Genomic DNA, 19,017 nt, shown 5'->3' on the forward strand with positions numbered 1-19,017 from the left:
AGATAGATAGATAGATAGATAGATAGATAGATAGATAGATAGATGTCACATGATCCTTCAGAAATCATTCTAACATGCTGATTTGATGGTCCAATGAAAAGAGTGACAATAATTAAATTCTGAATATTGCTTAACTCTGACAGATAGGTTGAAAAACATTGCAAAAATCAAATGAATTCAAATGTTTTTAACATCACTGACTTCTTAATTCATGAATACATAATATAATTATGAGTATATGAAGCACCTAATACAGTATATTGATCTGAGAAATATCCATAAATGCTGTTATTAAATACTAGCAAGGTTTTTTTCCGCAGAGCTGACCTGCTGGTAAACTTCTGTTTTGATACAAACAGCAAGTCACTGTAGCAGTTATATCCCACCCATGTGACTCTGTAAAAATAGTCCCATTTGCAAGTGGCCAAGTTCCTACTCAGATATCAAAACAAGCCCAGAGAGCAGAAGCAGAAGGCCATTTTAAAGATCTCAGGCCTTTTAGTGTCTTGACCAAAAGACTTCTAAGAAGCTAGTGTGAAGGCACAATCAGATTCATGTCTAGAAGGAGTCTCATGTATAATCCAAGCTCTCTGCGCTCTTTAGAGCAGGAAAGGCACCAGATGAGACTGGCTGCCCCGGTTCTCAGTGGCTACCTGCTGAGGAAAGAAGCCTGGGACAGAGGGATGTCTTCGAGGCAGACCGTGGGAAACCCTCCGGTGATGTGCCAGGACCCTGTTGTCCAAAATGCCCTGTACACTGGAAATGTACAAGCCGTGAAAGAGATCTTCTCAAAAGGCTTCCCTTCAGACCTGGTCATCCAGCCTCAAGGAGGAGCCATGCGCTGGAGAGCAAATGGAAAAATGAGAGGTGAGAACTCAAGTTCTTTGAGTTGAGTTTGACTGTACAGTTGTCTCCTAGAGATCCACTCCGATTGTTGTGATTACTTGAACTGATTACCTCTCGGATCTAGTTGGCCAGACAGCATCAGGTTTCTGGACCTTTCTAAAGGTCATGCCAGGCAGCCTTAAAATAGGCACTATCTAAAAACAGGCAACAGACTAAGCAAATATATTCAGGGCAATCATCTACAACATTGTGCCCAGTCTTAAGACTAACCCAGGCAATCAAAGAAGAGGCTGGAGTCGCACCTGCTCCTCGCTTTACCTCACACATGGGGCCGAAGATTAAGTATCGCAAACAAAAGAAATATCGCAGCGATGTTATCGCGACGGCTCAGGTGTCAGGACTTATCCTCCAGTTCTGGAATGCACTTCTGGTCGGAGATGACCTCACTGTTATTAGTATCGTTGATGACCCAGAATATGCTTATCTCTTAGATGCCATATATGACACCAGCAACATAGAGGAGTGGAAGAACTTCAGGTTCAACTACAGAGGGCTAAGTATGTTACAGGGACACAAATAATGTAAAATTATGTTAAGATAGCTTGCTATGCAAAATATTTTTACTGCTTGTTCCGTTTACTTAATTAAAATGAGCTAAAGCAACAGAACTTTTCATTGTTTAATTCATTAAAATACATAAAAATGAAGTTTGCTTAATTATTTTGTGTAATGTACTGTAGTTGTGTTGTGACTACATTAATCATTTTTGTTTAATTAACTAAAACGGCATGTGTGGCTTTATAGGGATGTATTATATAAACATAATTACCATAAAAACATTTTAGTTAATCAAAATAAAATAAACAAAAGAAACTTAAAATATATAATACATAAACTAGATAGATAGATAGATAATTATGCTCACCAAGGCTGTATTTATTTTATCATAAAAACAGTCATATTGTGAAATATTATTACAACTCTTTCTATGTTAATATATTTTAAAATATTTTATTCCTGTGATGCAAAGAAGAAAAAAAGAAAATACAAAATGAAACAACAAAATTACTAAAACTTTAAATCTAGGCCTTTCATGCTGTTTAAACGCTGTTTAATTCAATGTCATTTTTGACCCCAGGTTGAGGCCATTTTTAACCTAGGGTTAAGAGAAACTTCTCACTTGTAATTTTGAATGCAGTTTAGCATATTTTAGACTTCCTGAGCAGGTTATTAAAATTGTGATGCCAAATGTGTGGTGCTAGAATGTTACTGCAGCAGTGGTTTAACCACAATGATTGGCTGTCAATCATAAATGAGACCATGCAAATCTCATTAAATATTTATAGCTTTGTGTCAGTGCAAAAACTTTTATGCACTGTGTTCAGTTTCAGCTGAAAAGAGGAAAATAACTTTCCTTGGAATGATGAAGAGTGTATTTGGTAACACTTTATTTAGGGTCTCTTAACTAGTTGCTTATTAGCATGCATATTACTAGAATATTAGCCATTTATTAGTAGTAATTAAGCACATATTAATGTCTTATTCTACATGACCTTATTCTACACCAATACCTAACTTTAACAACTACTTTACTAACTAATAACAAGCAGCAAATTAGGAATTTATTGAGGGAAAAGTCATAGTTCATACTGAATAAGTGTTCCCTATTCTAAAGTGTTACCGTGTATTTTTTTATTATTATAAATTTTTTACAATGTTTCACACTTTTGAGGTAGATAGAATGATAAGACAATCTTATAAGTATATGAAAATAAGAATATTAAACAAGGGTGAAATTTCAAACATTAATAACAACTAAAATTAATTACTAGCACATAATATAGAACAAAATGGTGTGAAACAAGATTAAAATTGGTTAACGATTTTAAATTTAATTAATTTATGTTCTGAAGGATCTCTTTCGTCATCCACAAGTCATCCACGAGTATCACAACAATGTATACATTCCTGTGCACGTACACAAGCACTCAAACTTTGTCACACTAGCACATCTTCATTTCCAGTATTTCCACGTCAGACTCACCTGCTGTCATAGTTATTTGTTCCCCTGTGTGTTTCAGTTACACATAAATTGCTCTCTTCTTATTGCACCCACCCCGACTGTGTCTTTGAGGTTGTCTTGGGGTCTTTTTATGAGTTTGTGTTTATGTTTGTTCCCATGAAACTTACTGATACTGATCACAAAAATGAATACTGCATAGGAGACAAATGCTACTGCACTTTGAGTATGACATTACAGTCACACTGCATCCTGAATGATGGAAAACAACCACATATGGTTTGGATCTGGCTTGAAAAAAATGATTTAATTTAAATAAAGGTAAATAAATAAAAGGACACATTAAATTGAAGTCAAAAATGCATCAAAAAAGCTGCATCAAAAAAAAAATGTTCCTGCTCATTGGATGCTATCCACACAAACTAAGCTAAAATACCTTAAATCTTCAAACTGTCCAGGCCTGTTCATGATTTCCTTATTGAAAATGAAATAAAGCTTCAGACTAACTGTAGTATTGATATATTATATGAATCTTCAGATAATCTCACAACTCTGTTCTTTTTTCAGGACTGTGGTCACTGACATACGAACAAGAGCTGACCACGCCACTGCACATCACCGCTGGCCGGGGTTTCACCGAATGTCTGCGGCATCTCCTAATGCGGGGTGCTCGAGTGGACCTGGCACCTGGGGGCACCACAGCCCTGCATGAGGCCTGTGAAGAGTGTCAGCCCGAGTGTGTCAAGCTGTTGCTGCAGTACGGAGCCAATCCCAACGCAACCAATGAAGACGGCCAGATGCCCCTGCACGTGTGCACTGAACTCGATTCACTTGAGTAAGTGCTTGTTCAGTACAGTAATTACAGGAAATCCTGCGGTGAATTCTGTGATTTCAAATGACTGTCAGATTGACACTTGAAATGAAGGTACGCTACTGGACAAAAGTTTGGAATAATAACGATTTTTTTTGTTTTTTGAAAACTTTTTTTTTTTTTATCTTACCCCATCTTACCCCAAGCACAATGGTTTTCAACTGAAAATAATAAGAAATGTTTCTTGAGTGCTTAATCAGTATATTAGACTGATTTCTGAAGGATCATGTGGCACTGAAGACTGGAGTAATGATGCTGAAAATTCAGCTTTGCATCACGGATATAAATTACATTTTAAAATATATTAAAATAGATAACAATATTACTGTTTTTACTGTATTTTTAAATCAAATAAATACAGCCTTTGTGAGCATAAAAGACTTCTTTAAAAAACAACAACAAAACAGAATTATACCGGACTTTTGATCAGTAGTGTACTTGACTTTGATGAGTAAGTAATATCCTACAAAATCTATATTGCTTATGCAGAATGTAATTTAGCCAGGCTGAAGTTTTTGACGTGTTTTTCCAGGTGTGCCAAGCATCTACTAGCATTTGATGCTTTTATCAACGGTCAGAGCTTGGATGATAACGACACACCCCTTCATGTGGCGGCCCGCCATGGCCTTCCTGATCACATGGAGCTCTACTTACGACATGGAGCTGCGCTTAACCTACAAAACGATGAAGGAAACACCCCACTGAACGCCGCCTGCTCCCAGCCGCAGGACTGTGCGTCTCTGGAGCGCTACAGCCGTGTTTGCCACATGCTGGTGTCTGCTGGGGCGGACATACATATCAGTAGTGCGGATAAGCAGACTCCACTGCACATGGCGTGTAAGAACGCCAACCCTGACGTAGTGGATCTGCTGCTGAAGTATAAAGCCTTGGTCAATGAAATGGATTACGGTGGTGACGCACCGATGCATAACATCCTGAAGGCGGTGGCCTACAAAACGAACCATGAGCCTGAGAGGATTGTACAGGCTCTTCTCAATTACGGATCCATCAGGGTGTGGCCTGGAGCTCTGCCCAAGGTCAGGTTTGGGATGAGAGAGAGCTTTCCATTCAAAGTCTCATTATATCCTTATACCTAGTCAAGGAATTCTAATGTTCCATAAAAATTCTGAACCAGTCTTACTGGGAGTAAAATTCTTATCTAATAGTCACATTCTTGCTGGACATACTGACATTTTTGGTAACACTTTATTTTAAGGTCCAATTCTCGCCAATAACAAACCGTTAACTATGACTTTTGCCTCAATAAACTCCTAATTTGCTGCTTATTAATAGTTAGTAAGGTAGTTGTTACATTAGGATTAGGGATTTAGAATATGGTCATGCAGAGTTTGTGCTTTATAAGTACTAATAAACAGCCAGTATGTTAATAATAGGCATGCTACTATTTAATAGTGGTCCCTACACTAAAGTGTTACTAATTTTTATATTTTTCATATATTTATCTATATTTTATCCTTAATGTTCTTTGTTTCATTCTTATTTTGACTAATTGTTTAATTATCTAATCAGGACTGCTCAGGACTAATTATTTTAAAATTCTGTTTAAATTCTGATCTTTCAAAATATACTACTTTAAAATGTTGGGTTCAGTAAGATTTTTATTCCTTTTTACTTACTTACTTAATTCAATTATTTATTTAAGCAAAGTCAATTATTTTTTAACTTTCTATTCATCAAAGAACCCTGAAAATTGCATCAAGGTTTCCACAAAAATATAAAGCAGCACAACTGTTTTCAACACTGATAATAAGAAATGATTCTTGAGCAGCAAATCAACATATTAGAATTATTTAAATTTAGGAATTTTAAATAATTTTATTAAATGTATTATTACCTCACTGGGTGCCGCCATATTTGTGTGACATCATACTCCATGTCTGAAGTCTTTTTTTCAACTTTTTTTCCGAATTGAATGAAATGCAGCATTAGACCTAGAGAAAGAGTCCATTGATGACTGGATGTAGATGTCAGTGTATAGACAACTTACATAATGAAACAGATTTGTGTATGAACACTGCTGGTAACAGCAAAAACATTAAAGTTTAGCCAGAAATTTAAATGGTCATCATTTACTCACTTTCATGTCCTTTCATTTCTAATCCATGTATGACTTACTTTCTTCTGTGGAACACAAATAATATATTTGAAATGTATAAATAAATGTATAAAAATGTTTTTTTAAAAATTATATTTTTGTGTCTAGACAATGAATCGATGTTGTTTGCACCCTATATTGACTTCCAAAACATCTACTTTTACGTTCCACAACAGAAAGAAAGTCATGGAATGACATGAGAGTGAGTAAATGATGGCAGAAATATTTTTTGGTTGAAATATATCTTTTAAGAACAAGCTGAATTGGAAACTAACCTTCCTACCATTTGTAAGGAATGAACCCACATCTCAAGAAGGCATCCATCCTGCAATCTGTAAATTACAGTTTTCTTTAGCACAGATATTTATCCTATTGAACTAATATATAGAAATAAATTAACTCAAAACCATCATTAAAGTTCATCGCAAGCAGCATATGATCCTTTATTTGTCACAAATACAGAAATAATCAGCTTCAGAGGGATTTAGTTCTGTCAAAAGCGCACCGTTAAAAACACTTGATATCACGCATCCAACGAGTCCCACTTGTGCCAAATAAATTGCCTGAGTCTTAACGAGGCAAATGTTAATAGGAGATTAATTAGCAGTAATTGCAGAAATTCCCACAATCCCCCAGAGGGGGGCCCAATCTGTTCATCAGCCCAAGTAGTTAATTATTCCATGCGATGTTCTCCCAAAAATACAACTTTCCACCTTTGACCTCCACAACACAGGTGGGGCTGTTGCACCAGGTGGAAACTGACAAAAAGCTGCTCATTTGTGACCGGCTTTCCTCCACTGTTTGTTATTGCGAAAGACTGAGGATAGCATTGATTTATAATTTTGTCACGGTTCAGGGGGCCTTCCTGGCTCCTCTTGTTGTCTGTGTTGTCCTGTCAGGTTCGGCAGCTCGTGGTCTGGGTAATCAGTGCTGATTGTGCAGCAGGAGTGCACGGATCACGAGCTGACTCTCACCCACCTGTCGCTCATTCCCCCACTCCCTTATATGTCCCTACTTTTCTGTTCCTCGTTGTGAGTAGATTGTTTTGCCCTTGCTTGTGTTCTGTGTATGAGTGCATGCATCATTCTCTGACTCTCTGTTCCCCTGTGCTGCAGGATTCGTAGAACGGAGATCCGGCAGCTTGTGTGGTCCGCAGACTCTGCCGGCCAGCTCTGTAATCTCCGCTTCCCTAAGCAGCAGTTAAATATTGTTTATGTTATTTTGTGTTTTGTGGCGAGAATAAAGTTTCCCCTTTCTCTCAAACTCTGCATCTGAGTCCTCTATCACCCAAACCCTGACAGAATCTACTCACCAAATTATGGATTCAGCAGAGGAGACGGAGTTGCGCCAAGCCCTCTCGCAGCAGGGCGTTCTACTGGGCTGGTAGCAGGAAGAACTCGCGGCTTCTCGCTAAGCCTATTCGGAGGTTTCGCTCCAACTTAACCAGCTGGTGGAACGGCTGGACCAGCTGCAGGTCAGCCCTTCTACAGCTCGGGCTGCAACACCAGCCCCTGGCCCTGAAGGAGCAGTTCCTCGATACGTGGAACCACGTCTTAATCCACCTGCTCCATACTCGGGTGAGTCCAGCTCCTGTCGGTCATTTCTGTCCCAATGTTCGCTGATCTTCGCTCTCCAGCCTTCCTGTTTCCCCACGGAGCTATCCAGGGTAGCGTACATCATCATGCTCTTGGTGGGTCAAGCGAGGGAGTGGGGCACGGCCATGTGGGATGGCGAGCAGGCCTGCTGTGTGTCTGTGCGCAAGGTGTTTCATCGCTCGGCTCGGGGTATTGAGGCGGCACGATCCTTGTCGGTGCTCCTGCAGGACGAGCAGTCCGTGTCCTGTTACTCCATTGAGTTCCGCACGCTCGCCGCATCCTGCGGCTGGAATGAGAAGGCACTCTGGAATCACTTCCTTCACGGCCTGGTTGAGCACGGAAGGACGAGATCTATTCCCTGGAGCTGCCATCTGGCTTGGATGGATTGATCGATCTTGCTATTCGGGTCGACGACCGGATTGCTCTCCGTTCCCGGCACCAAAGAGGGGGATTTCCCCGCGAGCGAGTCACGGGCGCCAAGTCGGTGACCGCTTGTGACACACTGTCTCAACGCCTTGTCCTCCCGGAGGAGGAGCCTATGCAGGTCGGAAGAGCACGACTGACTGTGGGGGAGCGACGCCGTCGCCTGGCCAATCAGCTGTGTCTCTACTGCGGTGAGGCGGGTCATGTGGCAGCTGCGTGCCCTGTAGCGGGGAGACGCTCATCACGCAAGGGAGAGCATATGGTGAGCGTCACTACGACTCGACTGCCATCTGGTGGTCGTTCAGAGTTTCTAGCTTCGTTGCAGTTCGGTGGAGCTGTTTTCCAGGTCTCGGCGTTAATCGACTCTGGACCGGAGGGTGATTTTATGGATTCTGGATTGGCCACACGCCTGGGGATTCCATCCGTTGCCCTGGCTGAACCTATTTCGGCTAGGACTCTTTGTGGCACCCTACTTACTAATATTACTCAGGTCACTAAGTTTGTTACGTTAACTTTGTCTGGTAATCATGCTGAAGAGATCCGATTCCTCCTGATTCACTCGCCCACCGCTCCAGTGGTGTTGGGTCACACCTGGTTGGTTAAACATAACCCCCACATTGACTGGGCTCGCAGCTCCGATGTGGCTTGGAGCCCTTTCTGTTTAGCCCAATGTTTGGGTGCTGCATTTTCCCCAGTTATGTCTTGTTCTGTGTTGCAGGAGGAGCCGGTGAACCTGGCGAATGTACCGGAGGCTTACCATGACTTGAGAGCGGTGTTCAGTAAGTCCCGAGCTTCATCTCTGCCTCCGCACCACCCGTACGACTGTGCGATTGACCTGTTGCCTGGCACTTCCCCACCTAAGGGGCGCCTTTCCTCTCTGTCCGGACCGGAGAGGGAGGCCATGGAGAGGTATATTCACGATTCTCTGGTAGTAGGCATTATCCGTCCCTCTTCCTCTCCAGCTGGTTCTTCTTCGTGGAGAAGAAGGATGGTTCGCTACGCCCCTGTATTGACTATCGGGGGGTTGAATGACATCACGGTAAAGAATCATTATCCTTTGCCATTGATGTCATCGGCCTTCGAGCTCTTGCAGGGGGCAACCATCTTTGCAAAGTTGGACCTCCGTAGTGCTTATCACTTGGTTCGGATTAGGGAGGGGGACGAATGGAAGAACGCCTTTAACACCCATACTAGGCATTTTAAATATTAGGTCATGCCGTTTGGCCTTTCAAACTCCCCTGCGGTCTTACAGGCACTCGTCAACGACGTGCTCAGAGACATAGTCGATCGGTTTGTTTTTGCTTACATTGACGACATCATGATCTTCTCCCAGAACGAGCGCGATCATGTCTAGCACGTCAGGCGAGTGCTCCAGCGGCTGCTGGAGAATCGTTTATTCGCCAAGGTGGAGAAGTGTGAGTTTCACACACGGTCGTTCCGTTCCTGGGTTTTATTCTCTCGCCTGAAGGTATCCGAATGGATCTCGCCAAGGTAAAGGCTGTTGCTGATTGGCCCACCCCAGATAATCGTAGAGCGGTCCAGAGTTTTCTGGGGTTTGCCAATTTTTACAGGCGGTTCATTCGGAACTATAGTCAGGTCGCCCCTTCCTCTGACGGATCTCACCTTCACTAAGAAACGTTTCTGTTGGTCATCGCAGCCCCAAACTGCGTTTGAGAGTTTGAAGAGTCAGTTTATTTCGGCTCCCATTTTAGACACCCTGACCTGTCTTGGCAGGTCGTTGTGGAGGTGGATGCGTCCGAGGTGGGGGTTGGGGCAGTTTTGTCTCAGAGATCATCTTCAGACAAGAAAATACATCCCTGCGCCCTTTTCTCTCATCATTTAACCCCCACAGAACGGAACTACGACATCGGGAATAGGGAGTTACTAGCTGTCAAGCTGGCACTGGAGGAGTGGCGTCACTGGTTAGAGGGCGCGGGATTTCCGTTTATCGTTTGGACTGACCATAAAAATCTGGAGTATAGTCCAAGGTCCCCACTGCGCTAAGCGACACCACTGTTCCCGCGGGGTGTCCAGAGAGTCTGCTGTTCGTGCCCGAGTCAGTCCGAACTAGCAACCTACAGTGGGGCCACTCCTCTAGCCTAGCTTGCCACCCTGGAGCAACTCGTACTTATAGGCTAGTCAAGCAGCGGTTTTGGTGGCCGTCCATGGTGCGGGATGCTAGACGTTTCGTGTCGGCCTGTTCGATTTGTGCTGCGGGTAAGGGCTCCAATCGACCCCCAGCAGGGCTACTCCAGCCGCTGTCGGTCCCTTCGTGACCCTGGTCACACATAGCAATGGACTTTGTTACTGGCTTGCCTCCTTCTAATAGCAAGATGGTAGTCCTCACTGTGGTGGACAGGTTCTCGAAGGCGACCCTCATTATTCCCCTCCCCAAATTGCCTTCAACGAGGGAGACAGCGAGTATTGTCTTGGATCACGTGTTCCGTATTCATGGCCCCCCGGTGGACGTGGTTTCTGACAGGGGTCCCCAGTTTGTGTCTAAATTTTGGACAAGAGTTCTGTTGACAGCTGGGGGGGCGACTGCGAGCCTATCCTCCGGAAATCACCCGCAGACTAATGGTCAGGCTGAGCGTGCCAACCAGGATTTGGAGGGAGTTCTGCGCTGTGTGGTGTCTGTCGAACCGTCATCTTGGAGTTCCAGGTTAACCATGGTTGAGTACGCGCATAACTCCGTCCTGGTCTCGTCTATGGGTTTATCTCCCTTCCAGTGCTGTTTAGGCTACCAGCCATCATTATTCCCCTCTCAAGAATCCGATGCTGTTGTTCCTTCCGCGCATGCGTTTATCCAGAGATGCCTTCGTACTTGGAGGATCACCAGAGAAGCCCTCACTCGGACTGGCGAGAGGAACAAGGCGCCGGCGGACCGTCACCGTACCAAGCCCCCACTTTACATGTGTGGTCAGAAGGTCTGGTTGTCTTCTAAGGACATCAACTTCAAACTTCCCTCACGTAAACTGGGACCCAAATTTGTTGGACCATTTATTATTGCCAAGGTGCTCAGTCTGGTGACGGTGCGGCTCAAATTAACCCCACAGTTTAAGAAGATCCACACAGTTTTCCATGTCTCTTAGATCAAGCCCGTTTTTCGCTCCCTTCTCCAACCCCTGACCTCCGCCGCCCCCAGCCTCCTAGACTCATCGAGGGGTCTCCAGCCTATACAGTGAGGCGGCACATTGATGTCAGGCGTAGGGGTAGAGGTCACCAATACCCGGTAGACTGGGAGGGTTATGGTCCGGAGGAGATATGCTGGATTCCGGCTCGCGACATTCTGGACTGCGCTCTCATTGATCAGTTTCATCAGCATCATGGTGAGTCCTCCGGGGACACCAGGAGGCGTCCCTGAGGTGGGGGTATTGTCACGGTTCAGGGGGCCTTCCCGGCTCCTCTTGTTGTCTGTGTTGTCCTGTCAGGTTTGGCAGCTCGTGGTCTGGGTAATCAGTGCTGATCGTGCAGCAGGAGTCCACGGATCACGAGCTGACTCTCCCCCACCTGTCGCTCATTCCCCCACTCCCTTATATGTCCCTACTTTTCTGTTCCTCGTTGTGAGTAGATTGTTTTGTCCTTGCTCATGTTCTGTGTACGAGTGCACGCATCATTCTCTGACTCTCTGTTCCCCTGTGCTGCAGGATTCGTAGAACAGAGATCCGGCAGTTTGTGTGGTCCGCAGACTCTGCCAGCCAGTTCTGGAATCTCCTCTTCCATAAGCAGCAGTTAAATATTGTTGTTATTTTGTGTTTTGTGGCAAGAATAAAGTTTCTCCTTTCTCTCAAACTCGGCATCTGATTCCCCTATCACCCAAACCCTGACACATTTTAGTTATTAATAGCAAAGCAAGATCTGCTTCACAGTGTAATCGGTTTCTGAAGAACACTGAATTTGGATCTGTTTTCAGAAAAAAACTTATTTGATTTCACTTTAATTATATATTTATTTAGCAATAAGGATGCATTAAATTGATTAAAAGTGACAATAGAGACATAATGTTACAAAAGATTTCTGTTTCAAACACATGCCGCTCTTTTAAACTTTCTATTCGTCAGAGAATCCTGAAAAAAATGCATCTGTTATATAAACCACCAACTGATTTCAACATTGATAAAAATAAATGTTTCTTGAGCAGCAAATAAACATATTAGAATGATTTCTGAAGGATCACGTGACACTGAAGACTGGAGTAATGATGCAATCAACTTTGCATTAGAATACATTTTAAAATATATTTTATATTTTCAAAAAATGTTTCTTATAAAATCTATTTCAAAATATATTTTTTTATTGAATTTTTTACAATATAAAACCACTATAAACGAGATGAAAAAAAGAGACTTGATTCTTATTTGATATTTTCATTTCCCAGTTTGTTTGTTCGTTTGTTTGTTTTTTCTTGTAATATGACAGATTTATTCTGTAATATATCTGCTCAGGTGTTGAAATATTGCTGCACATCTCCAAGAACAATAGAAGTGCTCCTAAACGCATATGACCGACTCAAAATCACTGAAGCCTGGGTAGAAGCTGTTCCCCCTGAGGTTTTTCAGGTCAGATTACCTTTTTTCTTAAATATAATGTAATACATATTTAAGTAAACGCTAAAAAGCAAGTTTTATTAAAATAAAATCACCTAAAGAACTAAAGAATATTATTCTCAAAGTACCACATAATATATATTAATATATTGTTTTTGCACAGAAACACCGGGAATTCTATGAATCCCTGTTTGCACTGATGCAAACTCCTCGATGTCTACAACATCTGGCTCGTCACAGACTCCGATCGTTTCTGGAAGATCGCTTGCACAACGTGGTCCCTAAACTGGGTCTACCAACCTTTCTTAAAAATTACCTAATGCTGGCATTCAGAGACTATTTACACTGACAGAGACCACAGACCCTGTATAACACACAGTACAAGCATGCAGTGATTGAGTTTTGTTTTTTTCTGTGTGATTCTGAATGATTTGTGTTGGAAAACTGTCCTGTCTTTACCGAAGACGACATAATCAGGTGGAAATTTGATAGGGAATCATTAAATGGAGGTAATGCTTATAATGCAAATCTGTGAGTGAGATTTTTAATGTAAAATGTGTTTTATTATTACTGATATATATCATAATGCATTAGGAAAGAGGATAAAAGGATTTTAATGAAGATTAAACAGGAGGAGGATGCAGAAGGTCAGTATATAAAGTTCATACATCCAGTGCAACACACATTCATTACTACATTAACCACCACACTGGGGCGCCATGGAGCTCAAGTGGAATATGAATTCCTATTGAAAGTTCACAAATCACTGATAGGATTCCAAGCAAAATTGAATGGACTTTTGAATGGAAAATATTTATAAGTAACATTCTGAATGCTTTAATGTTTTCACTTTCTTGTAAAATAAAATGTTTAGAATGTATTTTTACTGATGTAACTAATTACTTTTAGCTAATCTACTTAAGAATAAATATATGCACTACATTCAAATCATACTGATTAGTGGGCCAGCTACAAATGCATTTAAGTATTTTCCAGTAAATAAGTTTAAATGCTGATCTAGATTATGTAAAAAGCATTTTTCAGGAAGGCAAGGTTTGATTATTCTATTGTATTTAATCAAATTATCCATTTTTAAGTGCTTTAAATTTGCTTGTCCACACTGAGGTTTTCCTTACAATTTCCCTTTATCCTTTTTTTACGTCATATTTTATATTAACAGAGGACAAAAGAAAAGCTTGCTGAAACATTACAATTCAATGATTTGACATTCATATTCTACGTTTTTAAGGTCAAGATCGGACAAGATAAGGTGCAAAAGGGGTTTGTCTCTGTCAGTGAATGATGATTTAGGCGTAGAAGACAATTTAGAACATGAACATGATTTATATGGATTATTATGAAAACTACCGATTACATTATTTTCAAACTGTTAAGCTCCACAAGTATGCATCACGTCCATTTTTGTTACAGGCCATTATCAAGTCTGAGAGACGAGATACATCCTCTAGCCTCTCGGAGATGTGTGGACATATGTGATTATGATTATGTTATGAAGAAGCATGCACTTGAATAGTAACCAGAAGTAAAGGCGGAGCGCAGAATGATGGGGGCCAATGTGAGGGCCTCATGTGTTTAATGATCCTGTCAACACCAACAATGCAATGGACATTTGAGTAAAAGGATTTACCAGAACAAATTATGAATAATAATAATAATTTTGGTTTAATTGTATTAACATATCCATGAATGATGCTTATTGTTATTATTATTATCATTACCAGGTTGGATGCAGGTGAAGTGTACTTTTGATAATTTACTGCTTTTTCAAAATAAAAATTATTCAAATGTCATGCATATTCTGACCTGGTGTCCTGCTTTACCTGTATCATCCTCACACACAGATCATTGCAATCATAGCACATTTTAGGAATATTTTTTTTTTCCCCTCTATTATGCTGCACTATTCGGATATAAAGTTATTAATTGCGCGTCAAAGATAAAGCCTTGGTTTATGATTTCTGTCTTCATGTGTAGTGAAGAACAAAGGTGCAAAGCAATTGTCTACGAGCAGATCTTTGATAAAAGTCTCATATGAGATGACCAGGAGGAGGGGGGGCTCTGATTGTATCCCATTCAGTAGCGTGTGAGTGAGTGAGAGAGAGAGAGAGAGAGAGAACGCTGTCTGGTTTCAATAGATCAAAGAGCACTGCTCCTGAATGGAGTCATTTGCAATTATAAGAATAATTAGCATCTGTGGGTCCTCCATCGCTAATCAGAGTCGGAGGTGATGTGTTTATGTCCTCGCGCAATCAGACGGCCAGTTGAAGAGCTCGCGCCCCGCAGGACTCAATAGCGTCTAATCATCATCAGAAGTGAATTGGCATTTAAACGGTAAAATGATCTCCGATTAAATTAATGCTTAGCGGGGAAAGAGAAACCGCTCAGATGGTACAATTTTAGACCCTTTTCTTTGTTTTTTCGTCTAACAATCGAAATTATATTCTCAACTATTAAAGCAAAGTATGGTTATTTTTTCTCTTAAAGTCTTGTCCTTCTTAATTTTCTGTGTACTTAACATCTTGTCAAATTATCTGTGTGATTTTCCACCAAGGATCTTTCCTCTGAATATCTGAATGTCTGGATCTTTAAAAATACATTAAAATGGATTTCATACAATGATTGAACATCTGTTATGATTAACACCGTTTTCAATTTATGAACTGCAGCCATTTTGATATCTAACAGTTCAGAGTTTGGAAAAAAGAGAAAAAATTACTCTTTAAAAGCATGAATTAGCTACTTGAACAAAAAAAAAACCTCTTGACTGCATGTGAAGGTCATTAAATTTTCCAAAAATACATTTTTAAATAAAAAGGCAGGTTTTGTTGAGGTCAGATGAAGACACTTATTGTTATTCATGACCAGTGCGCGAATTATTCAGTGACTTTCAGGGAATTTAACTTTAAACAAAACTTTTTTTGTTATATACTTTCAATATATAGCCTAAATATTGAACAAAGTGATACAACATGACAGTTGGCCTACTTGTTTTGTCGAAGTTCCTGCCTGGGTCTCAACTGAAAGCGCCCGCGCTGCCTGCTGTTGCTATGGTTACCCCCTCTGGCATTGTTTTCGCGCGCTTTTAGGCGCGAACTAACGAACTTCTGTGGTGACTGAAACGTTATTTGAAAACGCTTTTGAAATGTATACAATTCACATTTCCACACAAATGTATATAGGCTATTTTACATTTCACATTTTAACCTCCCCCCACCGTTTGTTTTGACTGATTTTAGGGAGGTTCAAAGTGTAATTCGCACCTTATTTGTGACTAAAAAGTCATGATATGTAAAAAAAAACAAAAAACATTTAGACAAAAATGTAGAAAGTTGTATAAAAACGTTTTTTTTTTTTTTTTAAAGTGTGAAACTGCTATGTAGGCTATATAAAAATTGCTTTTCTAAAAACTTGATAAATTTAGACATTTCTTATTTTTATTTTCTAGTATAAACAGATATAGATATTTGTTGCCATATTTTGTAATCCCACATTTTTATCAGTAAGAGTTCACACAGGTCTACATTCAAACGTCATTTCATCAGTGAAATCTCTCTCTTGGGGATAATTGTCGGCCAGATTCACTCTTTCTCCAGACTCTCTCTCACAAGAAACATCTGCCTCTCCGCCCTCACGACTCCGATGCCATCGGAATCAACAAAAGAACCGTTGTTATATATCTTCCCTTGAATGCAAAGTAATTACTTATCATCAATCAAAATTAATAATAGTTGATTGGGTTGGTGTGGTCAGCGCAGTCCCCTCACATTCGCTTTCCAGAGGAGGGGACTTGACCCACTGGGAAACTACCCCCCTCTCTCTAGGCGGCCTAAAAAGTCAGGGACTGAATAAGGAAATGAAGCGTAATTTGAGGAAGATGGATGAGTCTCCAGGGCAACTCCCCCTTCTATCCTCTTGTATTGATGATAACCGAGAGAAAGCGAGAGAGAGAGAGAGAGAGAGAGAGAGAGAGAGCTGTGCGTGTGTGTGTTTATGTCTCAGTATGTGACAAACAGAGGCTGAGACACTGAGAGCTCCAGACAAAAAACGCATCAGGTCTCAGTCAGTTGGACGGCGAGGACCCTACAGCACCATCAGGATATCCGTGGACCACATTTGGGTGATTTGTCTCAGAAGGCCACTGCACGGGATTTATACGACCAGACCGCGCTCACTTCATCATGCAGAGACCGAGCGGTCCAGGCGCGGCGTTTTCCATTGATTCTTTGATAGGCACTCCACATCCCCGGCCGGGCCACCTGCTCTACACGGGCTACCCGATGTTTATGCCGTACCGACCGCTTATGATTCCGCAAGCCCTGTCTCATTCGTCATTACCGTCGGGCATCCCTCCTTTGGCACCGCTGGCATCGTTCGCGGGGCGCCTGACCAACACTTTTTGCGCGGGGTTGGGGCAGGGGATGCCCTCCATGGTGGCGCTCACCACCACCCTGCCCAGTTTCTCGGACCCTCCAGATAGTTTCTATCCCCCGCAGGAGATGCCGGGACCCCGGTTAGGCGCGGACGGGACGGGGATGAACCGGCAGGAGAGCCCGCATGACGAACTCAAGGGCTCTGAACTCCTCAATTTCACGGAAACTTTTCAGGCGGTTGCAGGTGAGCGCCGGACACAAACTCTCACTTTGACAGATGGTTTAATTACGAGCACGTAATTAGTTAAGTCGAATTATAAAGTTCGAACGGCCTTTATTCAAAACAAAAGTTCTGTTTAGAACCCAAAGAGTTTTACAGGCTGTTCCACACCAAACTTTTATTCTCTAGTTCTTTAGGGAACTGCTACTGTTGAGTTAGATATAAACCCATAAACCAATATGCTAAATAAAGTAACTTTCAATGCAAAACGAAAATTTTATAAAAATGGTTCTTGATAAGAATGATGCGCTTTTGGTGAACATAAAAGTGCTGCACAAATTAATTCAATAACATTTTCTAACTATGTGGAACTGCATAAAAACTTTAAGCATGAACTTTAAGATTGTAGACTACATTCAGTAAGAAATGTCACGACATTTGGAAAAAAAAAAAAAGGCAATGGCCTTTGAATGAAAATTCACCAACGTTGTGTAAAATAGTGGTTTTGTGTGCTGGAATAACAGTGCATTTTATCATCTGTTATTGTTCTTGGGAGTTCATAAAATTATCGAAAGACAAATGAACACATCTGAGCTTGAAAACTTCCATTGTCATTTGATTTGTGTTCAGGAGGCACAGGCCTTCACTCCTGCCACTGGAGAGTTTCGAAACAATGCTACAAAACGATTTGGGTTTTTACAATAATATTTTGTGATATTTCTAAATAATTTATGCAGAATTAGATATTTTAAAGTTGAAAATATAGCAGACTGAATAAGCAAACGATATCAACAAAAGCAATTATTCTATAGTTTCAGCACAGTGGTTTATTATTTCGTAACTATTATAAATTATAAAAATATATTTTCCCCATCCAACCTGATATTGTCATTTCTACTAGAGCTTTCGAGTTTAAACACTTTTTTTTTTTTACATTCGTCATCGAAAACGTGCAATAAACTTGGAGGTTGACACTTTAAATGTAGCCTGCTTTACAGTTATGAATTGAATATGACAGGCCTGAACTACGCTTCAGTATACGCTCGTGTTGGATTTTATGAAATAATGTCTATAGAATCAAGCAGAATAATACATTTTCTAGCGCACTTTAACATATTTTTTTTATCTTGTTAGAGAATTTAACGATTCATTTCTACTCTATTTCAATTCGTTTTTTTTATATATAGCCCAATTACATTTACATTTATGCATTTAGCAGACGCTTTTATCCAAAGCGACTTACATTACATTCAAGTTACAGTTTATACATTTTTATCAGCTTTTAATTCGAATTAATTCGAGGTTGTCCAAAAGGACTTTTTAGTGCAGTTTGTCACCAATTATAATGTAGCCTATTAGTTCAACTTCAATAGGGTCGAAATGTTTCACATAAATACTACATTTGTCTTTTGAACTGCACAAATCTGTGTGGATATTTGTAATGATTAATGTCTCAATTTTCATTCTCTTCAGGCGAAACCAAACTCTACAGTTCAGATGATGAGAAACTGGACCTGAAATCAGCGGAGGCCGCGTGCAGTGACAGGGAGGACAGTTCAGCCGACAGCGAGAACGAAAGCTTCTCCGACGGGAACACCTGCGCCTCAGCGTCCCAGAAAAGCAAACTCAAAGGCGGCTCACAGGACGCGTTACCGCCGGGCGGCTCAGCGGGAAAGAGCCGGAGGAGGCGGACTGCTTTCACTAGCGAGCAGCTGCTGGAACTCGAGAAGGAGTTTCACTGTAAGAAGTACCTGTCCCTCACCGAGCGCTCGCAGATCGCGCACGCGCTCAAACTCAGCGAGGTCCAGGTCAAAATCTGGTTCCAGAACCGCAGGGCCAAATGGAAACGGATCAAAGCCGGCAACGTCAACAACAGATCCGGGGAGCCCGTCAGGAACCCCAAAATCGTGGTGCCCATTCCCGTGCATGTCAACAGGTTCGCGGTGCGGAGTCAACATCAACAGATCGAACCGGGCAGCAGGCCATGA

At 41.4% G+C, this 19,017-nt stretch overlaps 2 protein-coding genes across 3 annotated transcripts; both read left to right on the top strand.

Annotated features, from left to right (window-relative positions):
• The first annotated feature begins 412 nt into the window (after positions 1–412).
• On the top strand, positions 413–14,232 carry LOC306863207 (ankyrin repeat and SOCS box protein 10-like). 2 transcript variants are annotated; one of them, XM_079406432.1, is made up of 5 exons: positions 413–867; positions 3,434–3,701; positions 4,270–4,774; positions 12,317–12,430; positions 12,582–14,232. In XM_079406432.1, exons 1-5 carry the CDS (start codon positions 555–557, stop codon positions 12,765–12,767), a joined length of 1,386 nt encoding a protein of 461 aa, XP_079262558.1. In that variant the 5' UTR covers positions 413–554; the 3' UTR covers positions 12,768–14,232. The 2 variants fall into 2 exon arrangements, with proteins under 2 accessions (XP_079262558.1, XP_079262559.1); XM_079406433.1 differs by lacking the exon at positions 413–867 and adding an exon at positions 1,125–1,403 and having other exon boundaries at positions 12,582–13,296.
• Positions 14,233–16,617: 2,385 nt separating this feature from the next.
• Positions 16,618–19,017, top strand: LOC306863277 (homeobox protein GBX-1-like; the record flags this gene model as incomplete). Its single annotated transcript, XM_079406525.1, has 2 exons — positions 16,618–17,053; positions 18,503–19,017. 2 exons carry the CDS (start codon positions 16,618–16,620, stop codon positions 19,015–19,017), a joined length of 951 nt encoding a protein of 316 aa, XP_079262651.1.

The sequence above is a fragment of the Barbus barbus genome (genome assembly GCF_936440315.1).
Source record: "Barbus barbus genome assembly, chromosome: 44".
Classification (NCBI taxonomy): Eukaryota; Metazoa; Chordata; class Actinopteri; order Cypriniformes; family Cyprinidae; genus Barbus; species Barbus barbus.

Bases quoted from the DNA above. Each gene is read 5' to 3' on its own strand.
- LOC306863207 (XM_079406432.1), top strand. From the start codon at position 555: ATGTCTAGAAGGAGTCTCATGTATAATCCAAGCTCTCTGCGCTCTTTA. The intron at 3,702-4,269 runs GTAAGTGCTTGT...GTGTTTTTCCAG, and splicing joins ACTGAACTCGATTCACTTGA to GTGTGCCAAGCATCTACTAG. The intron at 12,431-12,581 runs GTCAGATTACCT...GTTTTTGCACAG, and splicing joins TTCCCCCTGAGGTTTTTCAG to AAACACCGGGAATTCTATGA.